The sequence below is a fragment of the Bison bison genome, unplaced genomic scaffold (genome assembly GCF_000754665.1).
Source record: "Bison bison bison isolate TAMUID 2011002044 unplaced genomic scaffold, Bison_UMD1.0 scf7180017864499, whole genome shotgun sequence".
NCBI classification, from domain to species: domain Eukaryota; kingdom Metazoa; phylum Chordata; class Mammalia; order Artiodactyla; family Bovidae; genus Bison; species Bison bison.
Window position 1 is genome coordinate 8,893,945 of NW_011495058.1, and position 27,054 is coordinate 8,920,998.

At 39.5% G+C, this 27,054-nt stretch overlaps 1 protein-coding gene across 3 annotated transcripts in view; it reads right to left on the reverse strand.

Moving 5' to 3' along the window:
* RALA (v-ral simian leukemia viral oncogene homolog A (ras related)) overlaps positions 1-27,054 on the reverse strand; it is a 60,635-nt gene continuing 33,581 nt past the window's right edge. For all 3 annotated transcript variants that reach the window (XM_010829100.1, XM_010829098.1, XM_010829099.1), the window contains 4 exons: positions 11,835-11,987; positions 9,452-9,660; positions 5,605-5,779; positions 1-1,964 (listed from right to left, as the gene is read on the reverse strand). In XM_010829100.1, the coding sequence (XP_010827402.1) occupies positions 1,842-1,964; positions 5,605-5,779; positions 9,452-9,660; positions 11,835-11,948 (621 nt within the window). In that variant the 5' untranslated portion in view covers positions 11,949-11,987 and the 3' untranslated portion in view covers positions 1-1,841. The remainder of the gene's footprint in view (positions 1,965-5,604; positions 5,780-9,451; positions 9,661-11,834; positions 11,988-27,054) is intronic.

The following is a 27,054-nucleotide window of genomic DNA, read 5'->3' on the forward strand; positions in this document are numbered from 1 at the left end:
TTTAAAAAAAGGAAGTTTATTGGTCTTTAAATGGCTCAAATTGCAAATAAACCAGTCGGGTAGTGGCATCAGCCTAAGACATGTGATGCATCTTTGTCATTTGGCTTCATAGCACCTCAGTACCCAGGAGAGGAAAGGTCTCAAAGCAAAGTCACGACATTAGTGGTCAGGACCCCTGGTTAAATGAGACTGCAACAAGTACACATGGAGACCGCTGGGCCCGCGGGGCAGCGCTTATATGGGGAACTTTAATTCTGCACACGGCACAGCCTATGAAAAGTAGGAAATGAAAGATGTACATCTCAAACCCTTTAGGGACACATATTTAACATGACAAGCTGGATGTAGTATCTAAAGAGTTCAGTTCCTAAATAGCCTATTTGTGTTAACTTTACGGACACATCTGTTATCTGGAATGCCTGAACACATCTTTGACTTGCTGAGATTAAGACTGAGCATAAAGAAAGCAAAACTTTATTGAAACAACTGCCCTAGTTCCATTCCAAAGAAAAGAAAAATCTGATAGTGGTATTTTTCCCATTGAAATTATGTCCCTTCAGTGGGTATGCCGTACAACAGGGACAGAGCCTACTGTTTGGTGGCAAACATGTTTTCTGCACTATCCTCAGGTTTGGCTGTTCGATGTTAACTTTAGGAAAATGTAACTACAGTGTTCTTTATTATGAACACAGACTACAAACACTCCTAGTAACTCCCGCACAGCCAAACTGCAACCTCAGGAATACAAATTTAGAAGTTAACAGATGGCAAGCACAACTATTTTCCTGAAGTGGTCTAGTGCAAAACGCATTAGCACCGTGGACACTTTTCCTATGCCCTGCTCCCAAGAGATCAAAATCTTAACACATATTCACCACTTGCATAAAAGGATTTCCAGGGATCAGCATCTTAAAGAATAAGGGTTCACTGAGACATACTGAATCCTCATAGTCTAAAATTATCTTACAAGTATATGCTGGTCCTTCAATTTTAAACTACCTTACAGTTAATTAAAAGCAATCAAGGAGCTCTGGAACTTCATTTTCAAGAACCAGAGTATGGCACACATTTTACATTTGGACAGACTCTAGCAGTTATTTCTTGAGCATCTTCTATACAAAAGTTGTCCTCCATCCTGACATATATTCTCTCACCAGGACACGTGGGCAGTGGGCCCACGGCACTATGAGGATGCCAGATACAACCCAGAACGATGTAACCAGGTATCTTTCAGTTTCTAAATTAAGGCATATTAAAAAATTTCCATGTACAAGTTTACACCACTTTTCTAAGTTAATCACCAGGTAATTAATGCAGGTTCACAGATGAATTACTCTCAATTGAACTATATGCAACAATCATGCCAGTCACTTTTTCTTCTATATTTTGCATAACAATGGTTAAAAAAAAAAGTGGTACAGTTTAACTATCATGTTCACAATTGTCATTTCTTTTTCAAGGCAGTAGAAGACCAAGCCATTTTAAAATGATTATAAAATTTAAGCTTTATAATAAACCAGAGGAAGTAGCCTTTCCTCCCATTGTCCACCCCCATTCTCACCTCTCGAACAGTTCAAGAAAGACTGCCGGCAAAACACAAGCGCCCACGCTACATTCAGGACCGTGATAAATGTAGGCAATGAACTTTGCTTCTTGGTGAAGCCACACTAATTTCTTTTTAAGTGAATTTGACTTTCAGTGCAGTTCCAATTCATGCTTTTAGAGATACATAACAATTTCCAAAATGTTAAAGTAATTTCAGTCAATTGAGCCTTCAATGGCAAAGCTTATAAATTATATTTATTAGTATGGTCAAGATAAGAAAGGAGTTTGGGCTCTGATTATAAAATGCAGCATCTTTCTCTGATTCTCTTGGCTAAACTTTTCCTCTTCTTTTTTCCATTCTTTTCTTTGCTGTCTTCCATCTTTCTGGCCCGAATTTCCCTCATTAAATCAAAAAATACCTACAAAGAAAACAGAATAGAGCAAGTGGATAATTTGTGCCTGGTACATCTCTGAATCACAGCAGTAAACATTGGGAGTACTATATGAATATTAAAGAGCTCTTATTTGGGGAGTACAGGGACAGGAAAGTATAGAACTAAAGTCTGCTTCTTCCAAGTACGTTAAAAAAATGGGAAAACAGGAAGATTTTCTGAATTACACTTTAGGGTAAAATCTGCTTACATAATATAACCTAATCTTCCATCTGACTTTTCAACATAAAAATAAAGAAGCACTGCAAGTGATAGCTCCGAAGATGTAACCCAATGGATTACATTTGAGTAATTAATAATTAGCACATATATTTTATCAATTACAATTTTAAAGTAATTTAATAAAATTTTCACTTATTAACCTTTCTTCAGCCCTTTTAAAAATGGAATTTAGAAAGATGGTAACAATAACCCAGTGTACGAGACAGCAAAAGAGACACTGATGTATAGAACAGTCTTATGGACTCTGTGGGAGAGGGAGAGGGTGAGGGTGGGAAGATTTGGGAGAATGACATTGAAACATGTAAAATATCATATAAGAAACGAGTTGCCAGTCTAGGTTCGATGCACGATACTGGATGCTTGGGGCTAGTGCACTGGGACGACCCAGAGGGATGGTATGGGGAGGGAGGAGGGAGGAGGGTTCAGGATGGGGAACACATGTATACCTGTGGTGGATTCATTTTGATATTTGGCAAAACTAATACAATTATGTAAAGTTTAAAAATAAAATAAAATTAAAATAAATAAATAAATAAAAACAGCTGTGGAAAATGACTGCTTCCTTTATTATTTTGATACCAGGCACTAGAAAACAATTGCTTGTTGCACAGTATTTTAGGATTTATCAATTTTTGTCTGTCTAGAAATTGGCAAGTAATGGGAGATATTAGCATAATAATTTAAAAGCTATTAGTGTAATAATTAAAAAGTTCAATATCACTAACAAGTGTCTGTGCATGCATGCATGCTAAGCTGCTTCAGTTGTGTCTGACTCTGTGCAACCCTATGGACTGCAGCCCACCAGGCTCCTCTGTCCATGGGATTCTCCAGGGAAGTGTCTGAGTGCACACTGAGTAGGGCCTGAAGGATGTGGACTCACGCTGTGGCTGAAGAGTTGCTGCACGTTACTTTTCTGCAGCCACTGAGGTGCTTGTGAAAAATGCATCTACCTGGTGGCAGCCACAGGTAGTAGATTCTTGCATATCCCCCTGATACACACAGATGTGTGCTTGTGTGCATGATGTGTTTCAAACACAGATGGCAGCAAACTACAGTTACTGCTACTGTTCTATATTTCATTTCTTAATGCTGAAGATCAGCACATTTAGCTCTACCTTCATTTTTAAAAAAATACTTATTTTTGGCCTCCTGGGTCTTCACTGCTGCTCGAAGTTTTCTCTAGCTGTGGTGAGTGAGGGCTGCTCTCTCTTTAGGGTGCACAGGCTTCCCGTTGCAGTTGCTGCTCTTGCTGCAGAGCAGGGGCCCTAGGTGTGTGGGCTGCAGGAGTTGTGGCATGAGGGCTTTGCTGTCCCTTGGCATGTGGGATCTTAGACCAGGGATTGAACCTGTGTCCCCTGCACTGGGAGGCAGTTTCTTATCAACTGTACCACCAGGGAAGTTCTCTTCATTTTTTTTTAATGGCTGTACAATATTTCATTATATGGCTGCCCAGCCTTTAAAATAGTCTGTTATTGGACACTTTGATATTTCCAGTCTTTTGTTTCTACAGATAATGCTTCAGTGACTACTGCTACATGGATGTATGACTTTATATAAATTTTAGAACTTGAATTGGTGGGGTCATAATTTTGATAATTACCAAATTGCCCTTCTACGAACATATGAGAGTTCCTTTTCCCTCCTCCCCATACTCCTGTCAACAGTATTATTATCAGTCTTGTTCCTTTATTCCCCAATGTAACAGGTAAGAAAAAAGTCCTATTTTTAAACTGTGCTTCCTATTATAAGTTAGACTAAGCCGCTTTTAAACTTTAAAGTAATTTGTAGTTCTCTTCTATTACAAGGGTGTCTATATTTTTTGACTGTCTTCCCATTGGGTTGCTGGTCTTTTTCTCACTGTCCTGTGATAACTCTGACAACATGCATGACTGTACTTCCCCCGGGCCTCTGATGCCAGCAGGTGACACCACAGGACTGCTGCAAGCCTCAGAGCCGGACAGTTACTGTTCACCTCTCCTCCCCACTCCCCTTAGTTCAAATAGGTTTTAGTGTGTGTTCTACCATCTGCTCCAGATATTAAACAGGAGGAAACAAAGTATATATATGCTATGATACTGTTCTGTAGTGCCTTTCAAAACCCCATGCACACTGAATCTTAAACTATATTTCATTAGTATTTTGAAAAACATTTGCTGTAACTAGCGGAAACTGGTTCACTGAGTAGAACTTTTGTAGCATGTTGTAAAGATATCCTGGACTTAGAGGAATCTGACTGTGTGACTGGAAAAAAAAAAGTGAGCTTAAAATGACAATGTCTTTAAACCTACAGTAAACAGGCAGAAAGAACCTCTAAACTTTTAACATCATGATTTCTGGACCAGGGTTATGGATCTCCAGACACAGCAGACTAGTCCACAAACACCTGCAGACACCTAGGGCAGCGTTACTTCAAGTGCGGTCCACCACCCCACCTGCACACCCAGGAGCTAACGAGACCTGCAAATTCTTAGGACTGACCCCAGAGCAAATGAATCCAAGTCTCTGGAGAAGACCCAGGAACCTGTGTTTATCAGGCTTTATAGGCAATCCTTCTGCATGTTAGTTTTTCTGAGGCACCTGTAGGGCTGAGATACTCGGGGACTGAAAAGGTCTCCCTGGAAGGGCTCCCCCCCCAGAGCTGCTCCAGCCCCACCAGCAGGCTTCCTGAATGCTGACAGTGGTGTCAGGGGGAGGGGGGGCAGTGGTGGGCAGCTGAACGGCACCTGGGAAGGCTCCAAAGTGTTCCTCACCTGGTCTCTAGGAAGGGCCCAGCTGCACAAAGTGCAAAGATGAGGGAAGAGGGCAGAGGAGCTCTCTTTCCCTTGGGTGGAGAGAGGGGTGAGGGGGTGGAGAACAGAAGTGGAGGGTGGGGAGTGCAGCTGTGGTGACAGAGATTTCAAAACCCTCTCCCTCCGGGCTCCTTCATCTTGGGAGCCACCTTCACTTGGGAGAACTTAAGTGGGGATGGGCAGGTGTCAGCGCAGACATTCTCCAGCCAATCAGGAAAAGAAAAGGAAAGAAAAAAGAAAAGAAAAGATTCTCCAGCCAATCAGGAAAAGAAAAGGAAAGAGGAAAATAAAATAAAATATTCTCCAGCCACAGGAAAAGAAAAGGAAAAAAGAAAAAAGAGGAAGGATTCAAGTCAGGAATCTGGCCAGTGCTTTGCTGTGGCTGTCTCGTGTTTTTGCACCCTTTGGGAACCTAAGGACAAGGTGAAGTCAAGAAAGTCCTAACAGCGTACTTGAGCATTCAGGGCTGATAAACATCAACGTGTATTAAATTTCTCTCTGAAAGTCTCAACAGAATCTCTAGACACAGATGGAGCCGAGTTAAGCAAATCAACCTGTTTTAACACGATGTTGTGGTGAGGAGGGTCCCCTTTTACCTTGTCGACATTGGCCCGCGTCTTGGCAGATGTTTCCACATAGTTAACGTTCCACTGATCGGCTCTGGTTTTCGCCTCTTCTACGGAAACCTGCCTTTTATCTTCCAAATCTGATTTGTTTCCAACGAGCAGAAATGGAACATTCTCATCCTCTTTTACTCTTAAAATCTGCTCCCTGGATAAGAGGAAATGAGCAAGAAATATCTCTATGTGTTAAAATAACCAATAACGCATGCAGGCATTTATTTATGCTTCTTAGCAATGAACTCATTTATTACATGGGAGGAAACAAGCAGATGTCTTCCTTTATCTACCCTCAATCATTTGAGCTTCACGTTCACTTCATTGATGGAGGAAAAATACACCAAGGAAGAGTACAAATATGGCAGTAGAGGCATGAAGTGAAAGTATCAAATGCAACTTCATTCTAAATGCCTTGTTTTTAAAATCTTTTTTACGTTCTGAGAATCTCAGATGGGATCTTAGTTCCCCAATCAGGGGCTGAACCTGCACCCCCTGCAGTGGAAGTACAGAATCTTAACCACTGGACTGTCAGGGAAGTCCCTCTAAAGGCTTTTTCAAAACAAACTCTTTACATTAGAATGATTTCAGATTTACAGAGAAGGTGTGAAGAGAGGACAGAGATCCTGCATGTCCCCACGCCCAGATTCTCCATTGTCAACACACTTGATCACAATTTATGAAGTACTACTGATACAAATATACCTTGTTATACTGCAGTTAGCTTTACTGTGCTCTGCAGATACTGCTTTCTCTTTTGTAACAGACTGAAGGGCTGTAGTCGCCCTGTGTCCAGCTAGTCTATCGGTGCCACTTTCCCAACGGCATTTGTTCACTTTGTGTCACTCTGTCACATTTTGGTAATTCTCACAATATGTTAAACTTTCCCATTATCATTAAATTTGTTAGGGTCATCAGTGACCTTTGTGATGACTATCATCATTACTGGCATTTTTGCTTAAAGTGATGCTCCCTTTGGAGTTGGAGAGACAATTATAGAATTTTAGAATAGAAAAGCACCTTTACAAACTGGTCAAGCTTCATTTTTATCTTGAGGAAAGTGAGAACCACAAAAAGCAACAGGGTTTTCTAACATTTCTATCGAACCCTTATAAGCACTGTAAGTTATATGCTAGCAACTGTGCCAAACGTGGGTATCAGGGATACTGAAATGGGTAAGAAATGGGTTCTGCTCTCAAGTGTTTTTACCTTGTCAGGAAAAACACACAGCATACAGAAATCAATCTCAGTGTCAGAGTGTGGTGAGTGTGCTACTGGGGCTGTGCAGAGTACATCACAAACACCGATGAGGAAACAGTGGATTCTGCCTTCGTGATAGGAGGCCCAGGAAGGCTACATTTAGGAGCTGAAAATTATTAGAGAAATGCAAATCAAAACTATACTGATGTACCACCTCACATCAGTCAGAATGGCCATTATTAAAAAGTCTACAAATAGCAAATGCTGGAGAGGGCATGGAGAAACAGGAGTCCTCTTCCACTGCTGGTGGGAACGTAAATCTGTGCAGTCATTGTGGAAAACAGTATGGAAGGTCCTCAGAAAACTAAGAATTACCATATGATCCAGCAACCCCACTCCCAGACATATATCCAGACAAAACTCTAATTCAAAAAGATACATGTGCCCCAGTGTTCTTAGCAGCACTAGTCGCAATAGCAAAGACACAGAAACAGCCTAAGTGTCCATCAACAGATGAGTGAATGCATAAAGAAGATATGGTGCCTATAAAATGGACTACTACTCAGCCATAAGAAAGAATGAAATGATGCCATTTGCAGCAACGTGGATGCAACTAGAGACGATCATACCACGTGAAGCAAGTCAGAAAGAGAAATCCCACATGGTATCACTTATGTATGGAGTCTAAAATATGACATAAATGAACTTATCTATGAAAAAAGACTCACAGACATAGAAGAGAGGCTTAGGGTTGCCAAGGAGGAATGGGTTGGGGGAGTTTGGGATAAGCAGATGCAAACTATTACATGTAAAATGGATACACAACAAGGTCCCACTGGATAGCACAGAGAACTACACTCAAAGCCTATGATAAACCATAATGGAAAAGAAAAAGAAAAAAAAAATTAGGTATGTAAAACTGAATCACTTTGCTATATAGCTGAAATTAACATGTCATTGTAAATCAACCATACTTCAATAAAAAATTTTTAAAAATCAACTACAATAAAAAAATTAAAAAGAGGAGCTGACATTGTGCTACACTTTGCAGGTCAGATCATGTGGAGTGCCTACTATTCTATTACCATTCAAACCACCTTAAAAATGGCTTTCCTACTGCTGGTCAGTTACCAGGAACATTTTTTATTTATGGGAAGGGCAACACATTGGAGGTAGGACAGAATGAATGATTCACTTATTTTCTGTAATAGCAACAGCCCAAGACTTTTTCTCTTGGCATAAAAATACCTCATTCCCTTGAGATACCACTTTGGCTTTGGTGACTATGGTGACAAAATGTATTCCATTACTTAGAACAGAATCTGCTACAGAATAAGCACTCAAATATTTTTTGAAAGAATGAATAAGCACTGACACGAAACTTTCAGTATGTCTCCCAGGGTTACAAGTTACCAGAATCTGCCACTCTTTGCACTTTATCACGTACAAAAAACTTTTCCTTACAGAAACCAACAAACTTAATTTTACAAATAACTTTACATTTCCTAGGTTTCTCAGTGACATGCTCTTTTGCAAAGAAGGTTCTCTGAGAATCTTTTGAGTTCCTGGGACTTTCACGTATACATGACGAGGAATGCTTTGTGTAAGCCCTGGTTCAGTTTCCTGCCCAAACACTAGGGATGACGTCTTTCCTCATCTTTGGAAATCCTTGTTGTCCTTCAAGGTTATCTAGCTCTTGAAGGCCTCCAACTCCTCTCCTCTCTTGGATCCCCTGTAACAATCGCTGTCCGTATCTTCTTTATCACTGACACTGGGTTTCATGCCTTATTCAACTCGGCTGTGTGAACGTTGAAAACAGAGGATATATTATATGCTTCTTTTGTGCCTGCCCCCCCACACCAAAGCAGACCACGTGTATGTGGTAATAATAATAATAATAATTTTATTTTTATTATGTGGTAATAAAATAAAAATACATAAAGAATATTTGTTTTTATTCATGCTGTATTTATGACACTACTCAAGAACTTATTTATGCTATATTTGTCTTATGTATAGAGAGAACATCTCTCCCCTTTTTCACTTCCCCAATCCCCTGCCCCAAATCAAGTGGAGGACAGATTTCGATTAAACAAACAGTAAATAAGATATTAAAAAGATTGTATAACAAGACAGTGTGTCAATCTATGGTGGTATTATTTCCACTAAAAGTTCAGTGTGTGTTATCAAAGTGTCTACACTGTGAGGAGGATGGCGACGTGCCTGCTGGGCACGACACAGGTTCCGAGACACCCGTGACTAACACAGAAAGACTCAGAATCTGGGTCATAGATCCGTTATGGGATCCAGGCATCTGCTTTTACGGCAGCAGTAGTACTGTACTCCAAAGGGAAATACTTCAGTAACACATAAGGAGACTCTGCGTATGCAGGCTGTCACACACTCAGGCTGCACTGCAGCTGGCGCTGGCAGAGCTGGCTGTGAGGTTAGGTACAGTGCACTGAATATGTGGGTACAAGCGCACAGAGGACAGAGTCACACTGATGTCAGAGAGGGACTAAACACAGTTAGAGGGAAAGACAACCAGGTTAAGAGCCTCTAGCTGTCCACTCGTTGCTGAGGAGGCAGTTGTTCTGCAGTGTCATGACACGACTCCCTGACATACCTGAAGTCGGCTGTGGCTGCAAAGGATTCCATTTCTGTAATGGAGAAGACACAGAGGAAGCCCTCGCCGCTGCGGAAGTAGTTATCTCTAATGGCAGCGTAGTCTTCTTGCCCAGCTGTGTCCAGGATGTCAATCTGCACTTCCTCCCCGTCCAGCACCACCTTCTTCCGATAGCTGTCGGCTTTGGTCGGCTCGTAGTCCTCCACAAACTGGGAATGAGGAAAAGCACTTCCATTTCTAAATCATCTTCACTTTTCAAAGGTTCTTATTTTGAAATACAAATTCACATGAAGGTGCCAAAATAGTACTGAGAAGCCACATGTAACCTTCATTAAGTTTTCCCTAGTGGTAAAAGCTACATTCGTTTAAATTTCCTTTGTAGTCAATTCAGAGGTCTTTTCTTTTACAAAAAGTGGAGGTTGAACAGCTCTAGGTCATTGACAGCTTGAAAACCATGACTCTTTTCTGCCTTAAAATGTTATACCTGCAAAAACTATTACATAGGTATTTTATCAAATGTTTAAGAATCCTTTTTTGTGACTCCAAATATAAATTTTCAAGTCAGAATTGTAGAAAATGACTTCAAAGTAAGTCAATATTTAGGTAAGGATTGAAAGTATAGCTAAATCTTTTCTTTCTCCAAAATGAACCGAGTCAAAAAAGTGCCTTATACCACTCTGTAGAATGTCAAATCTTGAACTTTGAGATTTTCCCCCAGTCTTCCCATTTTTAAAAATAGCACAATTAAACAACTTTACAATTGTACTTCTAACTTTTACTCTCTAAATCTCACCTTGATATTTTTGATCAGTGTATCATTGTTGGTGTGTGTGTATATAGATATACACACATACTTTTGTGGGCTTTTAATTAGTTCCTATAAATATTTATCTGATATCTTATTTATTTGCTCAATGTCTAAATCCCCATACTAGAATTTAACCCCTGGGGGCAGGGACCTTGACCAGTCTATTCATCAATGTCTCCTCAAAGCCTAGAAGAGTGTCTGGTATATGGAGACACTCAACAAATATTTACTGAAAAATCAAACACAGTGTATTTGTAACTGTAAAAGATATAGAACATTCTACCATAATTACATGCTATTATTTCACAAATATAAAATATTTATAAACATTTATGAATATTTAATGGATATATTCAGTTATTGTATCTGATAATATTATGACTATTAAATGAAAGCTTAACCATTCATCAAACATCAGACATATGAACATTCTTACTTTTGACTGCCTTACTGTCAAGAAGGGTACTGACTTAAGGATTAATTTAAAGAAAAGCAGCTATTCAGGTGACTAGTATGAAGAACAGAACTGAATAGATAAATTAGCAATTCCATTTAAAATACTATTTCAATTTTCCCCCTCCAAATTGTTTAAGCAGGACAACTGGAGGATTTAAGTGTTCTGTGTGAGAAGAAATTAATACAATATTGTAAATCAACAATAAAATTTTTTAAAAAATTTCTGTGTGTATGAAAGAAATGCTGATGAGCAGGCAATGAAAAGAGACATTGGGTGATAAAAAATCTGCAGGATATTTTTCTCAGAAGACTAGGTTTAACACTGAGTTACTCATCAGAGGTCACTCTACATGGGCAGGTTGGGTAACTTCTGTTTTCTCATCTGTAAAATGAGGATACCACTACCTACCACACAAGACTGTTGTGAGGACCAGGTAAGAAAGAGTAACCATAAATCCTTACTTCTATTTGGGAGGCAGAAGAATTGAGGATAAATGCTAAAATTTGATTAGCAACTCAAATCATTTAGCCTTAATAACAACGCTCTATGGAAAAAATACATTGCTGTATATACTCTGAGACCTTAACTTTGGGGCCATAAAGTCTAATACAAATACATGCACACAAATCTATAACCTGTTAAGTAATTTTATTTCGGGGACACAGCCTTCACCTGCTTAGTGGTGACTGTAGTACCAGGCCAAATATATAATAAATTACTGATTGTTTTCATTGAGTTATTAAAGGATATATATATGTTATATATATATATTATATATGTTGACCTCAAGTCTCAACTAGGTACTATATCTACCAGTTCTATTAATTCAAGGTGGGTCTCACTATTAAGACACTAAAAATTAAAATTAAAAAAAGGCACATATTGCTCAGAGAAAGGTACTGTTTTCACTTTTGTTCTGTTTTTTAAAAGCATACGTTTTTAAGGACCTTGAATTCTCAACTTGGTAAATCAAGCTGCATACAAATGTTGGCTCTGAATTTAAAACCAGGAAAAAAATGATCAGTAGCTTTCAAAGACTCAAACACAACCAAAGCTAAGCTAGAGAAATACTCTCTGAAAGCCCAAACTTTGACATCCATGATACAATCAGCACTTACCTCATCATACATGAACTGCAGAGTCAGAGCAGACTTGCCCACACCACCACTGCCCACCATGATGACTTTGTGTAAGGCCAAAGAATTCTGACCCTTGGGCTTATTTGCAGCCATCTTGTGTCACAGAGTTTTCACCAAAGGATTAAGAAGAATCTAAAAAGAATGAAAGAACAAGTAATGCTCAATACATTCTTTGTCAGAATTCCAGTGTGTGAAAGAGATATGAAAGTCCTTAGGCTTCAAGTTACTAGTTCCCATTCTGCTAGGATTTTAAACAGATGGCAAATGAAGTATGCTCATTTGTGGGAAGAACCACTTATCAGAAAACACCATGGCAATAAGACAAGTATATGACTCAAGGGCATTTCTCTTATAATAGTTTTCAGTTATGAGTTTGCTGACCAAAAGTGAAAACTTCCCAGGACAACCACATGCTGACAGTAATGGAGTATTAGCTGTATGAGAATATGGTCACGCAGATTACAAAGCAGGCTGAACGATCACTTTGTTTCCACATTAATCTCTGTTGGCAATACCTAAAGAGACGTTTCTTCTAACTTCAGAAAAGAAACCACATCCTGACAACTTGGAAGTTGAAGTATAAGTAGAATCTAACACTGTGCACCCAAGTCCCGAGGATCGTGTTGCTGGAACACCTGCATATACTGTGATGGGATGGGTAACCTAACTTAAATACATGAATCAGCGTGCCCTCACTTTCCTTAGCACGTGCATTTGTTTACCACATTTGTGTGCTCAGTGCAGAAAGACCAGGTTCCCCCAGAAGCTGGAGTGGTGATGCACACCAATGGTACCCAGTTACCTTCGGTCATGGTTACCAGTCCTTAGAAAAAGAGGCGGTGACGTCAGAGCAAACACTGAGTCTGTGTGGAGGCCCATGCAAAGAGACTTTTTGTTTTTAGAGGTTGGAGGGGGGTTCCTTCTTTAGAGGTACCTTCTCAGCATCTCTGACTTGTTTCGGTCACAGCACACCTTTCACAAGCTGCAACTCGCAGGAACACCCCTCACGCTGCCCACTTCTCCATCTCATGCTCATTTATCTCGCCCAGTCTGGCTGCATCAGACCCACACTGGTCTCCCTTGATTCTTCATGTGCTCTTCTCTGCCTCCTGGCCTTTATCATGCCGTTTCCTCCATTTGGCATATTCTTGGCTAACTCCTCTCAGTTTTGAGGTTTTGGCTTACCCGAAACTCTCAACCTAAACTAGGCTCTTCCCTGCTCTGTGCTCACATGGTACATGATACTTTCCTTCATGACCATTACCACGAGCTGGAACTGCTCAAGTGTGCTCTTCCTAATAGAGGTCTTCTTCCTAAAATACTGGAAGCAACTTGAGTATGGGCACTATGTTTGCTGGTTTACTTGGCAACATCAGTACATGTGTGTCAAATGAACAAACAAATGTCAGAGTCTGACTTAACCTGGGGAGTGCTTTGGATTGTACTGGTATAAAGCAGTTACTGCTACTAGAGATTCCATCACAAGTTCAGGTGAGGACAGTCTGCTTTGGGTTTGTGCTCCACACACTGGTTGTGCAGGGCACCCAAGAGCTGGGTGCTGCTCAGGCCGCCCCAGAAATCATGCCCATATTCCTATCTGCCCAATATAGAAAAGTCTTAAGGAAAAAAAAAAAACAAAACCCAAATCTTGCTATCCATATAACAGGAATAAGTTGAGACATATTTGAGTCACAGCATACCTTTCACAAGCTGTAACTTGTGAGCATAACTGAGATCACACTATATACGCAATTTTTGATCCTATTATTCTTATGTCATAAACATTTTTTAGTAGAGGCAACCTGAACTGTGACGCGTATGATCAGGAATCCACATTTGGAGGCTAACAGTTCAATTTAACTCAATAAACAAGGATTGAGTCCCTCTTTTTCCTGGACACCGAGGACAAAATCATTGGATTCTAAATGATTACCACTGCTCAGAAACAGTGAACATTAATAGTGTACTTCAGATAAGTAGAAGTCTAAAAGACACCTCATCTAACAAAGCTTATGGAGCATGCTGTTGCTGGCATTCCTAATGAAGGCAGGAAATGACTTACTTCTCACTCTTATGATCTTCACTTGCTGGAAGCTGTAATCACTTCATGGCTACGTAACTACCATTTTATTTTTAAAACAGTTATACCACAAGAGCTGAGGGTGTTACTGTATCAATTAATATTCTAAGAGTTGAGTATGTATGCTTTTAAAGCAAAAAATTAGTTAGCAGTTAGACCAACTGGGTTAAAACACTTTCCCTTTCAGAAAAATTTACAATTCAGTCTGTGACTTAAAAAATGCAGAGATTCCCAAAGACATTTTCCCAAAGTGCAAACATTCCTCAGTAACTATGAGGTGCAGATCCCTTACTTTTAAAAGGCTATCCAGGAAAAGATCCCACCAAGGACACACTCCTCAGCCCCAATGAAACAAACCTGGCTTTCCACAGCTCAGGTCCCAGTCCCTGGTCTAGATGTTGGAACCGAAGACAACACACACAGAAACAGACTCTTCCACTGGTGGTAAGTGCACCGGAGAGCACAGGGGCACCGGGACAGACAGTGGGGACGGGCTGCTTTAACCAGGACGCCCAAGGGTGACTCCTGTGATGAGGCAGCATTTGAGCTGAGATCTGAATTTTATAAAGACACCAGCCAGCTCTGAGGGAAGAGCACTCTAGACACAGGGAAAGAGGTCCAAGACAGGAGAGGGTGTGCCACATTCTCGGGGCCAGACGAAGGCCAGAGTAGATGGAGTCTACGAGTATCAGGGAGCGTAAACAGGAGGTGAGACAGAGAGAGAGCAGAGACTAACTCATAAAAAGCCTTGAAGGCCATGGAAAAGTGTTTGAGTTTGATTATAACTGTAATGGGAAGCCTCTGGAGAGGGTGTAAGCAAGACTGTGACATAATTTCATCTATTTTTAAAGATTACCATGGCTGGTGTGTAGAGAATGAATGGAAGAGGTGCAAGGGCTGAAAGCACAGGAATCTCTCCCACAAGCCATGACTAAGTTTGGCAGATGGAGGCTGCCAGTGACCTGGGGAAAAGTCATTTCATCAATGAGATAGAAACCACAGCCGAATGGGTTGGGTTGAGGAGAAAACAGAAGGTGCAGAAACAAACTTTGAAGACAAATGGAGAAACTGGGCCATAGATGAACACAGATTTTAGTGTAGGTTGCTTCTTAAATATTCTTAAGGGATATGACAACCATTTAGAAGAGGCAGAAATTAATGATGAAGAAGAGACAGTGCCTCTAGGAGCAAAGTGACCATTAGTTGCAGACCAGAGGAGTAGGGGCCCAGGGCACACAAGAGCAGGGACACTGCCTCCTTCGTACCAGGTGTGGTGGTAAAGCAAGACGTGCAGGCTGCAGGTAGATCTGGCTATTTATTTAACTGCATCTGTATTTCCTCAATGAAATATGACTCACAGAGCAATTTAGTGAGGGAGTTGGAATTCAAAAGTAAGCCTGTCTAGATAAGATCAATGGAACATTGATCAGGATATACAGAAATAGATCCAAGTACAGACTATAGTTTAGTGTGTAATAAAGGTGGCATTTCAAGTGGAGAGTGGGGGAAGGAAGCATGGAGGATAATTCACATGGTAATGGGACAACTGGTGAGCTCTGGGGAAAAAAAAAAAAACTGTTAAGTGTATCAGAGGTTTAAATGACACAATGAAATCACGAAAGCACCAGAAAAAAAAAATCCCACAAAATTTCCGTTTTATAATCTTAGAATGGGAAAGGCATAAAGTACTATCTAAAACCCAAGTCATAAATAACTTTGATAAGTTTTACTACTTAGAACAATTTCTATGTGGCAAAAACATCTATAAGCAGAATAAAAAGATAAACGGAGGCAAATATTTTGTGATCCATTTCAGAGAGGTAATTTCTCGATATAAAAAGTTACTACAAATAAAATCAATAAGATACAAATGGCTCTAGTAGGTTCAACCTTGCTTATAAAAGAAATACAAATAATAATCTTAATAATAATCTAATCGATGGAGACTCAATTGTTTTACCCATCAGATTGCTATTCATATGTTTGCAAGGACCACTAAACTATTGCCTCCTTGGTCTACTTTCTACATGGTCTGTGGCTAAGAATGGCTTTACGTTTTTAAAGGGTTGTAAACAAAAGAAAACTAAGAAGAATATGCAACAGAGAACGTGGACAGCAAGTCTAAATAATCTTTTCTTTCCTCTCATCTACAGAAAAAGCTTGTTCCTTCCTGGCAGACAAACAGGCACATTCCTTCTCTGCAGTGGAAGTATAAACGGGAAACACGAGCTAATTAGTAACCACAGGAAAAGTTTGTGTTGCTGTTGTTTAGTTGCTAAGTCATGTCCAACTCTTCTGCGACCTCGTGGACTGCAGCTTGCCAGGTCCTCTGTCCATGGGATTTCCCAGGCAAGAGTACTCAGTGGGCTGCCATTTCTTCCTCCAGGGGAACTTTCTGACCCAGGGATTGAACCTCTGTCTCCTACATTGGCAGGCAAGCTGTTTACCACTGAGTCTCCAGGGAAGCCCACACAGAAAAACAGATGCTCTTTACCCACTGATACAGAGAGAGCCAAAATATACTGGTAAAGTGAAAAAAGATAAGATAGAGAACAATACACCTTGTAAGCTATGAACTGCGTAAAAAGATGAGAAAAAGGGGATTTAGAAGTTCACTTGTTTATCTACCTGAAAGAATATAAAAAATGGTAACCCAGGGTTGCCTGTGAGAATGGAAACTAAGTCACTGGTGAACAGACCTGCGATAAAGGCATTTGGCTAACCACCATTTTGATTTTTGTATAATGTGAACGTACAACTTGTTTTTAAAATCAAAATTAGTCATACAATAAACTAATAATGTAAATCTGCTTATTTCCCACGTCCACTTGGTAAAAATATTATTAACTACTTTCCTGGCGCATTAAACAAACTAGGAATTAGAGAACTGTACCTGAATTTTAACTTCTTGGAGAAGTTAGACTTCTCATGGAGAAATACGACTTCTCCATTTATGTGTATGCATTTGTGCTTTCCCTCTGCAAGTAAAGAGTTAGGGATCCCTGAACTTCAAATTGCTTCATTTGGCTCCTCAATTACTTTCTACCTCTTACTGTTTAAAAAAAATTATTTTTTAATTACACAACTGCCTCCTCCCTGTCACCTCTGGGGTAACATTTCATCCCCATGACTTACTTTTTTCCTGCAAGTGTGTACCTGTTAATCCCTTCACTGTTTGTTCCCTCACCCCCAGCCTGGCAACCACCAGTCTGTTCTCTGTATCGATAAGCTTCGTTTTGTTTTTTTTTAGATTCCACATACAAGTGAAATCCTATAGTATTCATCTTTCTCTGACTTATTAGCATAATGCCCTCAAGGTCCAGCCATGTCACAAATGCCAGGATTTCACTTTTTTTAATGGCTGAGTAAGAGATTACATTGTACATATATGCCACATTTTCTTCAACCATTAATACGCTGATAAATGCTAAGGTTGCTTCCACGTCTTGACTACTGTCAGTAATGCTGCAATGAATGAGGGGGTGCATATATCTTCTAAGTATTTTCATTTCGTTTGGAGAAATACCCAGAAGTGGAATTGCTGGATCATATGGCAGTTTGAGTTGGTCAGATGGCATCACCAGCTTGATTGACATGAGTTTGAGCAAGCTCTGGGAGCTGGTGATGGACAGGGAAGCCTGGCGTGCTGCAGTCCATGGGGTCACAAAGAGTCAGACACGACTGAACAACTGAACTGACAGCAGTTCTATTTTTAAAAAGTGATGTCCCAGAACAATACTGTAAAACCTATGGTTATGAGTGGCCTTCAAGTTCTCAACCTTACTGCATATCTCTGCTTCACCCAGAAGCTAGATACCTACACCATGCTCACAATGTTGATTTAAATGATCAATTACATGATTTTTTCCCTCCCTATCTTCTTCCCATCCTCCATTAACAAATACACTCAGTGCTTGCCTTATTAAAATACATAAGGCACAGTTCTAGGGTCTGAGGATGTGAAGCTGAATTCCACAGGCCTAGGTCCCTGCCCTCCTGTGTTTAGTTAACAGGTACCCATATTGTCTTAAGGGACTTCCCAGGTAGCGTGGTGGTGAAGAATCCACCTTCCACTGAAGGAGACACAAGAGATGTGGGTTTGATCCCTGGGCTGGGAAAATCCCCTGGAGTAGGAGATGGCTACTAACTCTAGTATTCTTGCCTGGGAAATTCCATGGACAGAGGAGCCTGGTGGGCTACAGTCCATGGGGTTGCAAAGAGTTGGAAAGGACTGAGCAATTGAGCGCACACACATTTACCGAATTAAGTTTCCTGTCACTGTAACAAATACCACAAATTTATAGGGGTTTTTTGGGGGGCTCCAAAATCACTGCAGATGATGACTGCAGCCATGAAATTAAGACGCTTGCTCCTTGGAAGAAAAGTTATGACCAACCGAGACAGCATATTAAAAAGCAGAGACATTACTTTGCCAACAAAGGTCTGTCTAGTCAGGGCTATGGTTTTTCCAGTAGTCATATGGATGTGAGAGTTGGACTATAAAGAAAGCTGAGTGCTGAAGAATTGATGCTTTTGAACTGTGGTGCTGGAGAAGACTCTTGAGAATCCCTCGGAGAGCAAGGAGACCCAACCAAACCATTCTAAAGGAAACTGGTCCTGAATATTCATTGGGAGGACTGATGCTGAAGCTGAAACTCCAATACTTTGGCCACCTGATGTGAAGAACCGACTCACTGGAAGACCCTGATGCTGGGAAAGATTGAAGGCAGGAGGTGAAGGGGATGACAGAGGAAGAGATAGTTGGATGGCATCACTGACTCAATGGACATGAGTTTGAGTAAGCCCCAGGAGTTGGTGATGGACAGGGAAGCCTGGCACACTGCAGTCCAAGGGATTGCAAAGAGTCAGACACGACTAAACAACTGAACTGAAAACAACACAAAATATATCGTCTTAAGAGCTCCTGTTGTCAGAAGTCCGAAATGAATTTTCAGAGGCTAAATTCAAGGTGTCAGTAGGGCAGGTTCCTTCTGGAGCCTCCAGAGGCGAATCTGTTCCCTACCGCTTCCACTTCTAGGGACTGGCTTTCCTTGGCTCCTGGCTGTATCACCACCACCTCTGCTTCTGTGGTCATGCAGCCTTCTCCTTCACTGCACTCAAACCTTCCTCTGCCTCCCTCTTACAGGCAGATTCATGATGAGGAGACTTGTGATTACATTTAAGGCCCACAAGGATAATCCAGAAAATCATCCCCAAATCCTTAACTTCATCACACCTGTACCCTTTGCCACAGGAGTTAATAGTCAAAGGTTATGGGAACCATGGATATCTTGTAGTTGGGTCATGATTCACCTTGCCACACCAGTAGGAAGTTGGTCACAGTGCTTTAGACCATAGATCTCCAACCGAAACTCTAAGGTCTCTATTTTAAACTTTATGAAAATTTCTAAGAAGTGATCAATCTAGTTCTCCAATAAGGAATACTCTACCAAGTAAGGTCTCAAACAATACTCCTTGTCCACTAAAAACAATAAACTCAATGATCTTTTTATTTCCAGAGTTCATTACTACCTTTTTTAGACTTTCAAAATAGAGACACTTATCATTAGACTTTAGTTTAATAAAACCATTAGCTAGTAGAAATTCTTACTGAGAGATTCCTTGTTAAAAAGAGATTAAATGAAACATCTCTTTCCCCTCCAATTTGAATAGCCCATGAAAGGCTATGATCGTGGAAGTTCAGTTCCGAGCGAATCATTACAAACCATTACTAAGCACAAGTAGGTAGAGGCCAAGTTAGTGACTCATCCTCCAAGTGAAAACTGGTTCATACAGACAACTCCCAAATGACGATCCCTATCTGCATTAAGAATACCTGCTCAATAAAGAAATTTAATAGAAAATAAACAATTGAGTTAAAATATACTTGACCAAGAAAGCAAGTTACACAATTCTAATTTGAAAGGGATTTGAATCTATTCAGGTTTATTACCAGGCTCAGATACAGATAGTATCACTGGCGTATTTTTCCAACCATTTAAAGAACATCTCTTATAATACAATTTAATATTTCTCAGCATACAGAAAGCCTCCAAATTCTTTTTTGAGAGCTAAACATTGATGTAAAGTTCCTAATAAACAGAGACTAAAGGAAAAGCAGACTGGTGATCTATAATGTAAATATGATGCAAAAATTCTAAATAAAAAATGTTAGAATTCAGCACATTAAAAGAATAAAAGTAACCAGGTGGGATTCAACCACATTCAACCAGATACACAGGATATCTTTACATTTTAGAAAATCAATCTAATTCTTTACATTAATAGAAAAGTCACAGATTATACGATCTGGAATGATATCTGATAAAATTCAAAGTCCACTGCTTATACCAATGATGCTTTCACAGTGAGGCGAAAAGAATCAACTGAAAAATTACTACAAATGAGAGATTTCAAAGGTAAATGGTTATATAATCAATACATTATGTGAAAAATAAATTTCTTTTCAAATAAGCAGTTAGAATATAAATGGAAGGCTCAATTTACAACAAGACTCACAAAAGAACACATAACTAAGAATAAAATGAACAGACTGTAAGATATTCATGAAGACAATTTAATAACAATACTTAGGTAACAGAAAAGGGGACTAAATGAAAATAGATCCTGTTCTTGGGACAAGACTGTATATTGGTAAAGGGACAAAACTCTAATAGGAAAGATGATTAATTTCTAATATATAAAAATTACTTCACAATGAAAAAAAATTTTGACCATTGAGTTGAGACACAAAGGACCTGACTTAGGAGTCATCTGAACTATTTCCTAGCTTTCTTCGCCCTTAAATTGGTGAAGATAATTTCTGATGTTAAAAGCCGACTTTAACATTTTCTTTTAAGGCAAGCTGATTACATACAATAATATTGCCCTTTTTCTGAGCTTTGATAAATGTATACAGTCATGTACCACCACCACAATCTAAGCCACACAACAGTTCTATCACCCCAGAAGGTTTTCTCTTGCCTCTTTGCAGTCAGTTTCCTATGACCACTCCATCCCATGGCAGCCACTGTGGCAGCTACTGACCTTAGTTCCTATTTTCCAGCATGTTATTTATAAATGGACCATATTGTGCATAGCCTTTTGTGCCTGTTTCTTTCACCCAGCTAAGGCTTTTGAGATATTCATATTGTTATACGTATCAGTAGGATGTGCCCTATTTTTTTTTTTTAAACTGTTGGACAGTATTCCATTGTCTGGAAGTAGCATAATTTATCTATTCACATTTATTCAGGGCATTTCCATTTTTAAAATTTTATGAATAAAGAAGCTATAAACAGAGGTGTACCGGTCTTTGTATACCTATCTGCTTTCATTTCTCTCGGAATACCTTGGAGTGGGATTGCTAAACTGTATGGTACGTAAATGAACGAGACTTCCAGTTGCTCCCCGTCCTGGTACAGTCACAGCCTCAGGCTTTTCATGTTAAGTGGTCTATTGGATGTGTAGTCATAATTACATTGTGGTTTTTAATTTGCATTTTCCTAATGACTAATCATGTTTGGCATCTTTTAATGTGGTTACTTGCCATTTTATGTCCTTGGAGTTAAAATCTTTGGCCCATTTTTTTAAATTGGTCTTTTTTTTTTTAAGTGATTCATAAGAGTTCGTTGGATATTCTGGAATCGAATCTTTTACCAGAAACATTATCTTGAAAGTATTTCTCCCAGCCTGTGGCTTATCTTTACATTTTCTTAATATGTTTTCTGGAGAGTAAGAAGCTTTTAATTTTGATGAAGTCCAAGTTATCAATTTTCTGTGTTTCATATTTTGGGAGTCCTAATCTTTGATAATTTTTAAATGGCAAAGAAGCTACTATAATTTGAATATTTATAAATAAAATCTTATTACTTAGTTATTATTAAAAAGAGAAAATGGAAGCACATCCAAGTGAAACATAATATAAGTAGTAACTGATACCCTGAACTCTTAGAAGGTCCTTCTTTATTTTAAGGTATTTGATCAGCTCAAAAGAAGCAACAAAGTCAGCAAGTCCCTGAGGCAATGTTTTACTTCTGAAATGTAATAACTTAGTATTTTCCAACAATCCAAACTGCAATGAATAAGGAGAACACAAAATTATAACAAAGACTGAACTAAAAAAAAAATTACATTCTGTTTTAAGGGTTAAGATGACTTAACAATTTGCCTTGTCTGCACAATAAAATTTATTTATCTGACTTGCCAGACACGTTGTCAGACATCAAAACATAGACTCAAATTCAGGGAAGGCTCAAAATTGCTTTATTTCCTTCGATCTCAGTTTGTAAAACTAAGGTTAAGATGAATGGCACCTGTAAGATGTCTAAATACACATCATTTAAGTATGGGTAATGTGAACACTCAGGCATCTTTTTAGAAGGCCCTACCTTTATATGCCAGGTATATTCAGGCCCCATCAGTATTAAGTTACTACCAGCAGCACAAAGGTAAAGCCCTCACCACAGTTAAGACTAACAAAAAATGTCTAGAGCTCAGGAGAAAGTCATGACTAAGCTGACATTTCAAAGACAAAGCATCAGCAGATGAGGTGAACTTTGGGGATGGTGGTGAGAGACGAAGCTGTAAGTAAAACTGACTAAAAACAGAAGTTTACATGCCAGGAATTTCGTTTTTTTCCTCAGTGATAAAGAATCTGCCTGAAATCCAGGGTTTGATCCCTGGATCGGGAAGATCCCCTGGAGAAGGAAATGGCAACCCACTCCAGTATTATTGTCTGGAGAATCCCATGGACGAAGGAGCCTGGTGGGCTACAGTCCATATGGTCACAAAGAGTCAGACACGACTGAAGCGACTGAGCACGAACGCACTCAAAGAGAACCACCAGGAGTTTTTAAGTCTAAGAGTACGACTCAGAAGGCAGGAAGAACAGTTGCAAGGCTCCACAGCAACTGTGACTTGAGTGTGGACTAGGGAGAAGAGGGTGATGGATTTGAGATGTTAAGATAAAAAACATCAATCAAATCTGGGGACAGATTAAATGCGAGGGGTGAAGGGACAATTCAATCCAAAGTACCCAACTTCCCTTTTAAGGCTAGAGTTGATCGGGGTAAGGAAAGGAAGAGAAACAAGTGGCCTTTTTAGGGGAGTGGGGGTGTGTGAAAAGAGTTGGTGCTAGGAAATGATGGAAATCGATACTGATCTTTTACTAAATCAAAATATTTTAAAAGAAGAATATAAGTATAGTATAGTATAAGCAGTTTAGTCTTATACTAAGTATAGTATAAGTATAAGCAGTTTTCTCACTCCAGTCCCAGAGGTTTCGCTACCATGCTATGACTTGATATCAGCAACGCTGAGAAATAAATAACAGGGTGGAACCTGAAAGGTGGAAGAGAAACACTGACCAACTATTATTTACAGCTATTTTAACATTTGTCTTTGAACCCCTAAATGTGTTTTAAAAATAAGATTATGTAGAAACATTTAATAATTATTAATTATAAAGAATATATGTTTTGCTTCTGCATTCCTATGCTAACTATGGCAAGATACATAACAATAATCTTGAGTTCTGAACCAGGTTGAGTATTTTACCTATTTGAAAATTCAATACATATTATTTACTGAACTTAACAACTACAAAATTAGATGAATAGTCAAAGCCTAAATTTAATAGAATAAAAAAGTATGATTTATGTAATTTATACCTGCTTTAAATTCTACTGCATCTGAGCTATAAATTAGGTGTATAACTACTGCTATTTTGAATTTCTCTGATATATTTATAAACCTGATATTGGCTATGAAAACTCTAATTAAAAAAGTGGAACCAGATAAAAATAACTGAATTACCCATGTCTTAAGGATCCAACTTAAAAATAGGGCATTTGATTAACTGAATGACATTAAAGTGTAAGTTGCTCAGTCATGTCCGACTCTTTGCAACCCCATGGATGTAGTCTGCCAGGCTGTTGTGTCCATGGAATTCTTCAGACTACAATGCTGGAATGGGTAGACATTCCCTTCTCCAGGGGATCTTTGCAACCCAGGGATCGAACCGAGGTCTCCTACATTGCAGGCAGACTCTTTACTGTCTGAGCCCCATATCAAACTACATACTAGAAGAAATACTGACAAAAAGTTTTAACCGTAAACAGCTGTTAGCAAATGAAATACTTTAGAAGAATCTAAGTATGGCCTCTGGTTTACATGAAGACATCTGTCAGTGCCCACTTTGCAATTCATGTTTCATTAAGTTATTAGCTCTCTCTTTGTACAGTGGCTTCCCTGATCTTTTGGTTTGCTTTTGGATTTTCTTTCTGTTTCTTCTTCTTATGTCCATTTTCTGAGTCAACATATATTTATTAAGGACCAGACACTGTGCTAGGCATTGGGGGGGGGGGCTGGTGGGTGCGTATACAGATGAGCAAGTCAGAATCCCTGACTTCAAGATCTTACAATAAGTGACAGATGTGGGGGGAGGATGTTATTAAGTTGCAACACATAAGTTTGCCCTCTGCATCCCTTTCCACCTGCTTTTTCTATGTTCTTTTGGTTAACTTTATAGCTGCCATTTTTATTTTTGAATTTAATTTAATCCCATCATCCTATAGATATAGAAAGTCTACTTTAAAACTCTTATATAAGACATTATGGCTGTTTAGAGTTCTTCTAAATGGATAACCATCTATTTCTACATTTAAAATACTTTCCATGAGGCATATTTTAAGGAACTGTAATGAGTTAATGGATTGTTTAAGGTTTATTAGATACACTGGCCAATGCTTTTCAAAAGTGCTATACAGTCATTCACAACATTCCTATTAGGAATGAATATTCTTTTAAAAAAATCTGCTAATTATATAATGGGGGAATGATCTCACTGTTTCTAATTACACCTTTGATTACATGATGAGGGTAATCATTTTTTCCATGTTCTTATGAATTCTGTGAATCATATCCTTTACTCATCAGGCAATAGTATCTCATATTACACTTCTTATTCTTTCACGTCTCCCCTGGCTAGGCTTTCTTTCCTCTTATTTCCCAGTTCACTGTAGCAGGTTTCTTCTGTAGCTGGGTAGATCTGCTACCATGACAGATCAGCAGAAGTAATAGACTCTATTATCACTGGCATTTTAGTGGAAATGCCTTACTTCAGGGTTCATGGGCAAGGAACAGGTTGACAGGTAGGATCATTTTCCAGATATCAAAATAAGGAGGGTATTATCTGGGGCACTAGCTCGTGCATCAGAACTCCTAGTCCTCCTCAAGTTGAGAGTTTAAAAACAAGGTTTTTTGAAAGCAGATTTCCAAAATCAGCGTGGTAAACAATGTTGCACAATCTTTGCATGGATTGGATGAGTGGGCAGCATATCCAATTAGCTCTTAATATATCCTCTTTTACTTACTACCATGTCCTAGCATCTCTTCTGCTCTCTGCTGCTACAGACTCAAGTTGGAAGTCTCTTCAGGAGTCTGTGGGGAAAGAGAGACTGCATTGGCAGCTTCCCTCATGGCTATGCTTCACTGGGGCTTTCTCCACTCTGGTTCATCCACCAGTACCATCTGTCTTCTGTCTTCTGGAACCTGGAAAGTGTCTGCTTTGCTGATGGTCACTCCATCTGTTCCCACTCTCAGTTATGGATTTACAAATTTCTGCCTGTAAATTTTTCCCCTCTGTCATTTCATAGGGAGTTAGGGCTACAGTGGAGTAGGACACATTAGTTTAGTCTGCTGGCCTTCCCTGTAAATGACTTAAAACTCAGAGTTGACTTGACTTGGAATCCTCAAATATTCCAAATTTTAAAATTATGAAAAGCTGTATTAAAGACATCTAATTACAAGAATTATAAGAATGTTCATACTACCCTACAATTACGCTCATTTCACACACTAGCAAGCTCATGCTCAAGGTACTTCAAGCTAGGCTTCAAAAGTACATGAACCAAGAACTTTTAGACATACTAGTTGGGTTTAGGAAAGGCAGAGGAATCAGAGATAAAATCGTCAACATCTATTGGATCATAGAAAAAGGGAATTCCAGAAAAATATCTACTTTTGCTTCATTGACTATGCTACAGCCTTTGACTGTGTATAGTAGTCACTCAGTCATGTCCAACTCTTTGCGACACCACAGACTGCAGCCCACCAGGCTCCTGTGTCCATGGGGATTCTCCTGGCAAGAGTAATGGAGTGGGTTGCCATGCCCTCCTCCAGGGGATCTTCCAAACCCAGGGATTGAACTTGGGTCTCCAGCCCTGTAGGTGGATTCTTTACTGACTGAGCCACCAGGGAAACCCCAAAGATACAGGCTGCAGATTGGTGGTGGTGGTTTAGTCATTAAGTTGTCTGCCTCTTTTACCCCATGGACTGTAGCCTGCCAGGCTGCTCTGTGCATGGGATTCTACAGGCAAGACTACTGGAGTGGGTTGCCATTTCCTTCTCCAGGGGAATCTTCCTGACCCAGGAATCGAACCCAGGTCTCCTGCACTGGAGGCAGATTCTTGACTGTGTAGATCACAACAAACTGTGGAAAATTCTTAAAGAGATGGGAATACCATACCACCTTATCTGTCTCCTGAGAAACCTGTATGCAAGACAAGAAGTAACAGTTAAATCAGACATGGAACAACAGACTGGTTCAAAATTGGGAAAGGAGTACATCAAAGCTCCACTACATTGTCACCCTGCTTATTTAACTTATATGCAGAGTACCTAATGAGAAATGCCAGGCTGGATGACTCACAAGCTGGAATCAAGATTTCTGGGAGAAACAACAACCTCAGACATGCAGATGATACCACTCTAATGGCAGAAAGAAAAACTAAGATCATGGCATCTGGTCCCATCGCTTCATGGCAAACAGAAGGGGAAAAAGTCGAAAGTGGCAGACTTTATTTCTTTGAGCTCTGAAATCACCATGGATGGTAACTGTAGCCAGGAAGTTAAAAGATGCTTGATTCTCAGAAGAAAAGCTATAACAAACCTAGGCAGTGTATAAAAAAGCAGAGACATCACTTTGCTAACAAAAGTCCATATAGTCAAAACTATGATTTTTCCACTAGTCACATATAGATGTGAGAGTCGGACCATAAAGAGGTTGAGTGCCAAAGAACAGATGCTTTTGAACTGTGGTGCTAGAAAAGATTCCTG